The sequence below is a fragment of the Phoenix dactylifera genome, chromosome 4, assembly GCF_009389715.1.
Source record: "Phoenix dactylifera cultivar Barhee BC4 chromosome 4, palm_55x_up_171113_PBpolish2nd_filt_p, whole genome shotgun sequence".
In the NCBI taxonomy this organism is placed as follows: Eukaryota; Viridiplantae; Streptophyta; class Magnoliopsida; order Arecales; family Arecaceae; genus Phoenix; species Phoenix dactylifera.
Genome location: NC_052395.1, coordinates 31161772 through 31173886, shown reverse-complemented (window position 1 = coordinate 31173886; position 12115 = coordinate 31161772). Strand labels below are relative to the sequence as shown.

General features: G+C 41.7%; 1 protein-coding gene across 1 annotated transcript; it reads left to right on the top strand.

Annotated features, from left to right (window-relative positions):
• The first annotated feature begins 10538 nt into the window (after positions 1-10538).
• Positions 10539-11600, top strand: LOC103695529 (non-specific lipid transfer protein GPI-anchored 19-like). Its single transcript, XM_008776889.4, has 3 exons — positions 10539-10938; positions 11030-11086; positions 11281-11600. Exons 1-3 carry the CDS (start codon positions 10617-10619, stop codon positions 11400-11402), a joined length of 501 nt encoding a protein of 166 aa, XP_008775111.2. The 5' UTR covers positions 10539-10616; the 3' UTR covers positions 11403-11600.
• Positions 11601-12115: the final 515 nt, after the last annotated feature.

Genomic DNA, 12115 nt, shown 5'->3' with positions numbered 1-12115 from the left:
TCGCGCCGGCGCCTATAAATACGAGAACCGACTTCCCCGGCGCTCGTATCAACCGTCGTTTCTCTGGAAGCCAGACCAAGAAACCTCAGCGTTCCAAAACGAGATGAAACCCACCCTAGCCCGCCCCCCCTCTCTCCTCCTCCCCCTCCTCCTCGCCGCCCTCCTCCTTCCGGCTGTAGCGGCCGACGCTGGATCCGCCGGGCAAGTGCTTTCCCAGCTGCCTGTCCAGTGCACGGAGAGACTGAAGGCGATGTCCTCGTGCCTCCATCACGTTGGCAACGCTGCCTGAGAACGCCTCTGCGACGCCTTCCGCCGCCTGCTGCCAAGCCTACTCCGCTGTCCTCGACGGTGCCGGAGGTGGCGCCGCCTGCCTCTGCCACCTGGTCCGGGAGCCTTCCCTCTTCGGATCTCCAGTCAACGCTTCTCGGATCTCCTCCCTGTTCTCCTCCTGCGGGAAATCCGACGGCGTCGCGTCCTCTACTTTCGCGGAGATATGCCAAGGTCGGATTTCTCTCCGTCTCCAATCTCCCTTCGTTATGATTCGAATTTTTGGTCCTTCGTTATTCTTGATTTTTTTCTTGGGAGTTGCTGTGGCTCTCTTTTTCCGGCACCCTCCCGCTCCCTCCCCCCGTTGTGCTTCTATTCTTGGTGGTTTTTCTTTTCCTTCTTGATCTCGGGAATTTGTGCGGCTATCGTGCGCCTTCATATAGTCCTGTTGTTCACTGATCGGTGCGATCCTTCTTGTACGCATTTTTCGTTTATTTTGTTTCGTTAGGACATGATTTCTTTCTTTTCTTGATTTCTATTACTTTCTCCGTCGATGCGAGGTTTCATACTGGATATCATACCGTTCGATCGGATTCTTGCATCGGTAGTACTATTCCTTCTTTATATCTCTTCTTCTAACCTAAATTTGCCTCGGCTCCATCTTTGAGGCAACTCTCTATATCTTCGACTGATAAACTTCATCTATAACTTTAAAGGTTTCTTAGACATTTCGCCCTCTAATAAAGTTCGTTTTCTTGGGATTTCTATATCTTCTTATCCGATCTTTTTTAGTTTTTAACTGTTTCATTGGCGAAGAACATTTCACCTGTCTTTCTTTAAAAGAATTTCGTGGAAGTAACTGTTACTAACCTTAACTGAGTGAAGTGCTCGTATTTTTTTTTCTTTGTTTTTGGTGCCTGCCGTGCTCTTTCTCCTTGTCTTTACTCGAATCAGATTTTCTTACAGTGCGCCTCTCCTTGCCGTTCGAAATTCAGTTACAAGCAGTTTTTCTGTTACTTACCTATTTATTTCTCGCCATTCGCTTTTCTAATTTTAAAATCAATTTATTTCAAATTCAAAACTTACATTGTGATCATTCGGGAGTTACTATTGTAATTTGGACGGCGTAGATCATAAACATGACGCAATTAACTTTTTTTAAATTTTCTAATTATTATTTATTGATATCTGATTTATGTTTCAATTTTTTAATTCTATTAAAGATTCCGTCAGAGAGGTCGAGGTGAAGTTCCCGCCACGCCGCGCCTCCACTCGAAGCTGGCGATCTAACTGAAGGTACGAACCGTTCCGTGAAAATGACCGATATGTCCTCGTTGACCATAAGGCATCCCTTTTCTGAAATTTTTCAATTCGATCCTCGCAGAGCCAGGCAGGGAAACGGAGCCCGGCCGCCGGTGGCCAAGCCACCACCGAGCCCCCGCGATAGTGCCGACCATACCGGACGACAGCGGCAGTAGCCGATCGATTGGAGCTGCTGTTCATGGGGTCCTCCTCTTCCTCCTTTCCTCCTCACGCTTAATTTGCTAGTTTAACCGGAGCTCGTCTAGGCGAAGGAAAGATGAACTGCTGCACCAATGATAGCTGTTGGTATCGGTTTTCATTTTCCCTCTGAAATGGTTGTTGACGATTACTGTTCTCTGTTGGAACTTAGGCTATATAGTAGTCCTCCATGCTCTTCGTTGCAGGCATACACACTAATAGGGCACTCATCGAAGCCTTGACCTTGAGGCAGGACGTGCTTTACTGTCAGATCATCGTTGTTACATACATATTACTACCCTAGATGAATGCAGCAGCTCCCACAAATTACTTTGTTTTCTACCACTTTCTCTGGGAATCATAAGAAATGTTCCATGGTTTGTCTTTTTCATCTCAGTGGAGGTGAGGAAATTAGCATCCATGCAAAGTTCTACTAAAGTGGATACAACTATGTCTGTAAAAGTGGATAAATAACTTGCTGCAGATGCTTTCAGCTTGCTATTACGTGATTTTCTTACAATTAGAACCCTTTCTGATCCTCAGCATCTTTGTATCACATAAGCAATATCTAAATTGGTTTTAATGGCCTTCCACAAATTTTCATGTGATGAGCTTGGACACCAAACCGGAAACAGTGATGAAAAGCTTCTTGAGATTTTTTTTAATAATTGATGTTTCATCAGGATGGCATAATCATCATGGAGTAAGGTTTGAGTTCTAGAACTAATAGTGGAGATGAAGTTAGATGGCAGCGAAAAATTTACCACCTTGGTCAAATCCTAGCAAAATAAATGCAAAAACGACTTCCAATCCTCTCCAGCTCTAGACTTTTCAATTGAAATTTTACATGCACCTAGGCACATGATCCTTCAAAGTAAGCTGTTTGTACGCCAGAATCTTACCTGAAAAAGACCCTCTTCATCTCTTTATTCACAGCTGGAGTCAATGCGTTGTGTGGTTCAAAATATAAATTGTTTTTGGATTGGATATGAATGACATTGGTTTCGATTCAAACCAATTACTAATACAAGCCCCAACTGGCCTTTATTGACTTAATTTATTTTGCCTATCTTCCTTGGTGCATGAACTAGATTTAAACCCCTAATTGAAACAACATTTATTCCCCTAGAACCAATTGTCCTCGAATTTATAAAAGCCAATGTACTACCAGCCAGGATTGGGTTATATGTAGGTAAGCAATGTACACGCACCCATGCATGTTTGAGACACAATTTCACAAACACAACCCAGTCTAAGAGAAACAAGCTTCAGTTCAAAGCTTTTACCGGATTCAATATAATGTTATCACTGATATAAAAACCTAATCTAATCTGATATGTGCATCCTCATTTGTCGTGGTGAATTTTTATACGTGTAGCACCTTTAGCGACACCAATTACTGCATATCCATTTACACCATATCACATGCGCTCAAATGAGAGGAATAGTAATGTAAAAACCAATAATCATGGTTGCCAAAGAAAGGTTCATAGAAAACAAGTGAGAGAAAATGATGTTCATTAAGAATTTCCAGTGGAGGTTTGCCAACAAATATGCATTGCAAGGGTGATCAAACTAACCGGGCCATGGTTTAGTTTGCAAGTTATTGTGAACCCACAGATATCCTCATGATCGGGTTGTATAACCTACTTAATAACCTCCCAAAACCTGTGAAATAAATCACGCTAGACCAATAAATGCGCTTCCATCAACTCAGGAGTCAGGATTCCAGCGCGATGCTGAGGTTGCGTCCCATCAACCACCGAGTCACCGTGCGGTCCACCGGTAATCAGGAAGGCGATGCCCAGCTACGGGACGGTCAAGATCTATCCCAGCGCCCTCTGGAGTCTGACCTCGCTTCAACTCTGGCGCCGGCGCTTATAAATACTAGAACCGACTCCATTCAGTGGCATTACGGTCAAATCACGAAGCCTCCGTTCCAGGGCGAGATGAAGCCCGCCTCCCCCTCCCTGTCTCCCTCGCCCTCCTCCTCCTCCACCTCGCCGCTCTATCCGCCTCCGAGGCACCTTCCCCGCTGCCTGTTCAGTGCGCGGCGAACCTGGCGGCGATGTCCTCCTGCCTCCCTCACTTGGCGGCGCTACCAGAAAACGCCACATCGACTCCTTCCGCCGCCTGCTGCCAGGCCTTCGCCGCCGCCATCGACGGTGCCGGAGGTGGTGCCAGCTGCCTCTGCGACCTGGTACGGAGGCCTTTCCTTCTCGGCTCCCCGGCTCGAAAACTCCCGCCTTGACGCCCTCCCCTCCTCCTGCGGGAACTCCGTTGGCGTCGAAGCTTCTTCTTTCGCCGAGATCTGCCAAGGTCCGATCTCTCTCTCTCTCTCTCTCTCTCTCTCTCTCTCTCTCTCTCTCTCTCTCTCTCTCTCTGTGTGTGTGCGCGCGCCCTCTCGTTCTTCTGTCGTTATGACTCAAATTCTTGGCTCTTTCTTCTCGATCTTTTCTTGGTTTCTGTTGCGCCCTCTCGTCCTACTGTTCACTGAGCGAACTAAGCGAGCTTCTGGTCTTTCTCGTACGCCCTGCTCTTTCTATTTCGCTTCTCTATGGCTTCATTCTTTTGTTTCTTGATTTCTCTTACTTTCTTTATTATTTTCTCGTCGATTTTATGATGTACGTTGATGTCAGAACCTCAGATCGCATTCTTGCATCAGCAACCGACTGTGTTATCATCTTTTTATATCTCATTTCTAATGTGAATTTGCCTTTGCCTCTGTCTTTCAACTACTGTATTATACTTGAACTCTTTGTTCTCTTCTAAGTGAAGGACTCTATATTTTGTTTCCCTTTGATTCTCGTCTTTATGAAGTTCGTCTTTATGGCATTTCTTTGTTGATCTTGATCAAAATATTCTCGAGGGAATTCTTGCTGCTAACCTGCGCCATTTGTGACCGTGAGTGCGTGAAGCTTTTCGATTTTTTTTCTTGTTATTTTTTTTTTTCAAAAAAAATCATGTGGTTTTCGCTTTCTTAGCGATTTCTTCTTGAATTTTCTTGCATTTCTTTTTTTTTGGTAATTACAGTTCTATCTTCTTCCGAGGAAGTTCTCAGCGTTCGATTTTATAATCTTCTGACCTACGCAAATGCTACTATCGCGATCTTTCTTCTTGCACTTTGTATTCTTTAATTCTTACTTTTCTCAAATAAAATTCTTGATTTTCTTAATGTGCGCCGGAGTGTCTACTCCTGGCGCCTTGGATTCCGTTGAGAATAGTACAAGAATCGCAACCGTTTTCCGTTAGTTCGCTCTTTTTCGAGTGTCTGCATTTCTTTTTATTGCGAAATTGAACGTTACGATGTCGATCTACGCGATGCAAAATATTTGGGCGGTCCAGATTATTTCATAACGTGATTAGCTCATGTCTGATTTACGTTTCTTCCTTTATTCTCTGTTTTAAAGATTCCGGGCAAAGCCGGAGAGGAAGGTAGGTACGGACGTTATGGAAAATGACCGGTCTACCATTGACTGTATTTTTTGTTTTTTTGGCTGCATGACATATGTTTTTATTTTTAATAAATTTAATACGATTCCAGCTGCCTTCCCTTCCGCGGACGATTCGAAGATGACTCAGGCTCGGTGGATCCCGATCGCCGTGGCCGCGGCGGTAAGCTCTTTCGAGTGACAAGTTTACATTTACTTTTTTTTTACTGAGAGAGGTTTTTTCATAATTTTTTTGGATGATTAGGTTGAAAACTTATAAAATCTGTGTTGGATCAGTATAAAATATATATGAATTACAAATGACTAAATCATATTTATAAATAAATAATTAAGATAACTTTGAAAAGAGCCGATCTGAATTTTTTAGAATTTTGAGTTTATCCAACATTCTAAACTTTATCTAATTGGATTAAATTTATTATGCTTCGGATTATTGGGGACATGTATGTCTCTTTTGGTGTGCGGCGCCCGCAGAGGGCCCCGGCACGCCTCCCCACCCGGCGGATCCTACGCCAAGCTCTCGGGTAGAGCCTGAACAATCCCTCACGAGTGTCCGCTGCTCCTGGGTTGATGGCCGCCGCGCCGCTTCAGGAGCGGCAAAGGCACCGCCAAACCCGGCGCAGGGCCACCGCCAAGCCATCCAGGTACAGCGCCGATGTAGACGGGAAAGCTCTTCCCGGAGGCGTGCTCTTCTCTTCTCCTCTTTTCGCGCTTTGTAGTCCTTCAGAAATCTGGGTGAATGAAGAAAAAGATCAACTGTCGCGTACTAGCTGTCGTACACTTGCTCGATATCAGAGTGAGTCTCTGGATGTGAAGTGTTGATGGTACCTCTTTTTTTTTTTTCTTTTTTTTGCTAGTGATACTCTTTCTCTCGGAGCATGGCTGAATATAGTAGTTCTCAGTCTCTGTAAGCCTACAGGACTAGGTATACTGGCAGGATTCATCAAGCGTTGCCCTTTAGGCAGGGTTGTACTTGCTTCATCGCGTTACTCTGTCAATTCCTTTCACGAGTACATAATAATTGGCAGCAGTTTCACGCAGTATAACTTGCTTTCTACACTTCGCCGAGGAATCGTATCAACGTTCCATCCATGATGGTTTGTCTTCTAGATGTCAATGAGTGCGATTTTGGCATCTTGAGATTACGCTTCAGTGAGTCTCGGTGCTCACACCAAATGTGCAAGGTTTCCATTTCTCATCTAACCAGGCAATGATGATGGTGGGACAGGATCAGGCTTGCTTGCTCAATATTTTAGGTCGAGAGCTTTAATTATGATAATGAAGCGAATACATCTTTTAGGCATTGTTGTCTTGATACCAGATCAGTCTTGCTGCTTAATACCTCGATCTCTCACTAACGGCATGCTTAATCAGTGCCACAATAGAGGCGGATAGGGTTCTATCTTCAGAAATTTCTGACAGCAACCCAACTACGTTGGCATGAAAAAATCCAGGATTGGTTCAGGTCATTTTTGTTATCTGATTGGTGCTGGTTGGCCTTCAACCCATCCAATTCCCCATTTGCACAATCTAGAATGGGAGAGCAAAATCTCATTATTAATACTGTCTTCCAATAGAGAATAAAAATCTGTATAAGCTGAACCTTTATACCGAAACTTACAGCATATTAACCATGGTGCACGAGTATATTTTTTCTTCTATATGTTGTTTTTAAAAATTAAAAAACTTAATAACCAAATTTCTGTTGCAATTAAGAATTAAATTTTAATGATGATTGGAAGACCAATTCATTAATATCTATCACATATTAGTAATTAATTTTAATGATAGCCGCATTGCCACGCCTCGACTCGAGATGGCGAGCCAGGAGTCGCGACAACCACGCATACTTATAGAAACTTCACTACGAGTTTGCGGACACTCATCATGTATCTATTCAAGACAGCAGAAATAATTAAATGAAACGTTCAAATTCTAATTAAATAACAAAAAGTCATACAACTAATAATATCCCAAATCTTACAGCTACTTTAAATAAAATCTAGTCAAATAAAGATGTTAAAACTGTCTTAATTTCTCTTCATAATAAATCTCCAATCGAGCTAAAAAAAATCTTTCATAGTCTCAAATCTTAAATACTTCTTATAATAAATCCTACCTTGCCACTAAAAATTAATTTCAAAATTAAGCAACATCAGAATATATATACCTTCATATTGATTTTTGAGTTTCCAAGTTTATTTAAATAACAATAATCACATGCATGACAATATTCCATGGTTAATCCTTTTGCACTTAATTTAGATCCAAATTAAACTAATTATAACTTGATTCTAGATTGCCCACCTTCCATCATGTATCAAACCTTATAAATAATTTTATCATAATTCCTTGGTAACCTTTTCATACATAATAACAAAAGCTTAATAAAAATCCTTTACAGTAGCTTATAATGCTATCAACATGATTCACCTCTAATACCCTAGTGTCTACCTGCCTACACTTATCCTATGTCAGATTTTTTATCTTAGAATTTATCTATTCATGCATGCTCTGATATTATTTTAATTGTCATGCTCCCAACCTAAGATCATGAACCGCAGGTCGTGGCAACCACCACAAACTCATAGAAAACTTTTTCCACAACTATGCAAGGCATCTCATCATGATATCATAATCAGGCAACGAAAATAATTTAAATAATAATGTTCATATTCTAATTAAATAACAAAATTAAAAGTCTTACAAAATCAATAATTTTTCAAAACCTTGCATCAACTCTAAACAAATTTTAGTTTAAATAAAGATGTCAAAATATTGTCTCTAATCGCTCTTCCATGATAAATCCCCAAGAAGAGCTAAGTCCTTGGATCTATAAAAATAGTAAAAAATCGTATAATGCGTTAAACAGCTTAGTAAGCAACAACATTTTAGCTAGATAAATCAAGCAATATAATAATCATAATATACTGAATTTAGCATGCAAAATATATCAATTTAAACCAAACAATACGCTATCTAGTCACTTCAAATTTTAAATCTTGTTTCACAAGTCAATTATCTTTCAAATTATCAAATTCATCTCGACAGCCATGAGCTATGACCACATTTATATCCTGTGGCTGGGCCAGAAGAAGAACTCATCAAAGTGCTAATGTATAACCCCCACTGACAGAGTATTGATATGCCAGCGTATAATTCTTATTGGCAAGGTGTCAATATGGCAATGTATAACTCCTACTAGCAGGATGTCGATATACCAATGTATAACTCTTACCGGCAAAATGTCGATATACCAGCGAATAAACTCTACTAGCAGGGTATCAATATACCAGTGAATAACCCTCCACTAGCAGGGTATCAATATACCAACGAATAACCTCTACTAGTAGGGTATCGATATAGTCTGGCTGTGAGTTCAAATCTATTTCGAAGTAATAACTCGTTTACTCATATTTAGTATTCTAAATCATAAGATACATGAATTCACACGACATTGAAATTAATCGAGCACAATCCATATCAAAATCAATACGTTCAATTAAGAATCATACAATATTCTACAAAGAGGCATATATAATAATAAAATACTATGCATTAACTTCATAATCAAGTATGATTCGTTTAAGCAAATATCTATAATTTGCCAATAGATCTAGAAAAAAGAGTTACATTACTTATCTTGCAAAGGTAATCCAACTAATAGATCCAATTAATCTCGAAAATCAGAGCCTAATAGTCCAAAATTTTACTTGTCATTAGAATTTCTTCATAATTATTTAAAAAGTAAAAACTCTAAATTCCGACACCCTCACAAGACCGACCAAGTAGGAGTGCCTGACATCTCGGTCGGTCCGATCAAGGTGATTTCATCAAATTATGCTCATACTAAAGCACAGATTGTTCAACAGAGATCGAGGGTGATCAAATCCAACAGTATTTGGCAAGAACAAGGATGGGGGCTGACACGCCGCCTGATGATCCCTAAATCATGACCCTTCACTTAGGTCGATCTAAAAATCGGGTGGGGAAGAGAGAGAAAAGAAGAGAGAAAAAAGAGAACAAGCTTCTCTCTTTAACCAAGAAAGAGGGTGGCTACAGGTGGTGCCCGAGTTCAAGGACCCATGGTCGGCCAAAAAGTGGCCGGTGGCGATTGGCGGCCGGCAGCACCAAATCCACTCAAAACAGAGGTTCCGACCCCTTTAATCACGGAAATTAACCATCCTAACAGCCGGAGTTCTAGCCATAGTCTCATGCCACTGCAGGGGATTGGAGGAAGAGTCTGACAGCAAGCACCAGTGGCCGAAATAGCCAAATTCAAGAAAGACATGTGTTGATCTACCAAAATAGAGGAAAACAGTTTGTTGCCCTTCTCAGCCAAATTTCGGCGATCATTGGTTGGAATCAAAGACCAAACAGTCCAAAAGAAGGAGATGAGTAAATCGAAGATGGCCAAGCCCTTACCTAGTTTCCAGCGGCATTTAGATGCGGCGGCAGTGCGAACGACAATCTATGTTTGAAGAGTAAAGATGATGAAAACTCCGACAAAGAGCTCTAATCGAGGTTGGACCAATGGGGGATAAAGAGGATGGGGAGGAACTTATATAGAGTGGAGACTAGAATTTTTTAATCTTCGGTAGAGTCCGAGGAGGAGGAGGACTCATCCTCTTCTGCCGTGCTCAACCAAGGCTTTGCCCTGATTCTAGTTCGGACGGGCCTTATTCAGATGCTAGCCGGGCCAACAGGTCGGCCCAATGAGGCTGGGCCTCCCATGCATGATGAATAAAAACTATGCACCAACTAACCTTCTATTATATATATATATATATTATATTTGTTCCCATGGTTGGCTCTGCTGACAATCCAAATTGCTGGACAAAAGCCGCAACATTTCCGGAGACAGGGCATTCAACTACTAATTAAAGGGGCGCAAACTCGTAGTTAGTTGGAGCTAACGAGTTCTCGTCTATAATAGTTAAATGGAGCCAGTAAGCCAGAATTGAACATAAAGGGAACCTCGATATTCACCATTGCTACCGAGAAAAAGAAAATTAAAACTAGAACTTCCTGCCATCTATAAATTAATTTGGACAAATCAGCGTCTATGTTCTAAACAAATCAGTTAGGTGGAAACATACGTTTCTTTCTTTCCTCGTTACGGCCTTGAAGCATATTTGAAAACGATTAGGTAGGCCTGTTACCCAAGATACCTAATAAGATTTGAATATTTAGAGCTTCCGTTGAATCACTGTAGCCGTCAAATAGTTCGTTGGAAAGTAGGAGAAACCGTTCACCCACAAAACTCCCACGCCCAGTTGTCTCCTCCTCTGCATCTCCTATATAAACCCATCCCCCTTTCTTTCTCCCTTCAACTCCAAACATAAGAACTCTCTGCCTTAAAACTCCTCACCATCTCCCTCACCTCCCACATATCAAATGGCGACAGGTAGGTTCTGCGTCAGCTTTGCAGCCATCCTCATGGCCATGCTATGGATGGGCGCCTCGGCTCAATCGAGCAGCTGCACGTCCGCCCTCGTTAACTTGTCTCCCTGCCTGAACTACATAACCGGCAATGAGTCAACGCCATCAAGCTCCTGCTGCTCGCAGCTTGCCTCCGTAGTCCAGTCGGAACCACAGTGCCTGTGCACGGTCCTCAATGGGGGAGCCTCGTCGCTTGGGATCGCCATCAACCAGACGCAGGCTCTAGCCCTTCCTGGTGCCTGCAACGTTCAAACTCCACCAGTTAGCCGGTGCAATGGTGAGCATCGCCAAACCTAGTCCTCCACCATACGCATGAATGCATCAAGACTCCTACTAATTGTTTTCATGTCGAAACATTGTGATGGCAGCTATTGGCGGACCGGCTGGCTCCCCAACTTCACCGTCGGTGCCAACCGTTCCTTCAGGTAATGAGCTCAAGAATGTCCAAAGTTGGGATCAAAGATGCAGACGTTTCATGGTTAAACTAATAGGAGTATTTTAAACCTTCTCTGAAGTAGAACTGGCAACAATTACTGGTTGTTTATACTGAAGTACTTCCATTACCAAGCTAGCCATTCTGTGGTTCTGAGTCTGATTGGAGTGTTTTAAATGGATGCAGGTGGTGGATCCAAGGATGTTCCAGCAACAGGCACTGATTTTTCAGATGGGGCTGCTGTCAAAATACCAGTGTCTAGCATGCTCTCGCTTCTCTTCGCTGCGGCATACCTTTCCGCATCTTAATTCTTACACCAATTTCTAAGACGTTCTGTTAGTCTCTAGAATAGGGAGCTCTGTTTTTCCAATAGATTATAAGCATGGATGGTACATGATGTATGGTTGATACTCTATTCTTTGGTTCTGTTTTTGTGATTGATGTGTACCCTATTTGAGAATATTTGAGTTTGCACTGCATAATAAAAAGAGATATCTTTGTATTTATTTATTTTTTTTAACCGAGATCCTCTATCTCGGTAATGAACCCATACCGATGCCACACCAGCACCGTATCGAAATGATATAGTACAAAATCTTTTTGGCGTATCAAATATTAATATGCTATCTATACCGGATATCGATATTGAACCAGTATAATACACCATGGATGGTATATGATGCATACTTGATATTCTATTCTTTGGTTCTGTTTTTGTGATTGGTATGTACCCTATTTAAGAATATTTAAGTTTGCACTACATAATAAAAAGCGATATGTCAGTATTCTTTCCTGTTTTAACCAAGATTCATTGTCTCTATAATAGACCCATATCGATGCCACACTAGCACTATATCGAAACGGTATGGTACGAAGTCTTTTCAGCATACCGAATATCGATACGCCATCTATACTAAATACCGATATCAAATCAGTACAGTATGGAGTATAGCAATTGGTATAATATAGACAAGGAAAAGTGCAGAGTTGGAGCATTTAACAGAAACAGCATAATGTAACA

What these genes read in the sequence shown, in the direction of transcription:
- LOC103695529 (XM_008776889.4), top strand. Translation starts at nt 10,617, where the DNA reads ATGGCGACAGGTAGGTTCTGCGTCAGCTTTGCAGCCATCCTCATGGCC. An exon ending in ACCAGTTAGCCGGTGCAATG is followed by an intron (nt 10,939 to 11,029) that starts GTGAGCATCGCC and finishes TTGTGATGGCAG; the next exon opens with CTATTGGCGGACCGGCTGGC. An exon ending in GGTGCCAACCGTTCCTTCAG is followed by an intron (nt 11,087 to 11,280) that starts GTAATGAGCTCA and finishes AAATGGATGCAG; the next exon opens with GTGGTGGATCCAAGGATGTT.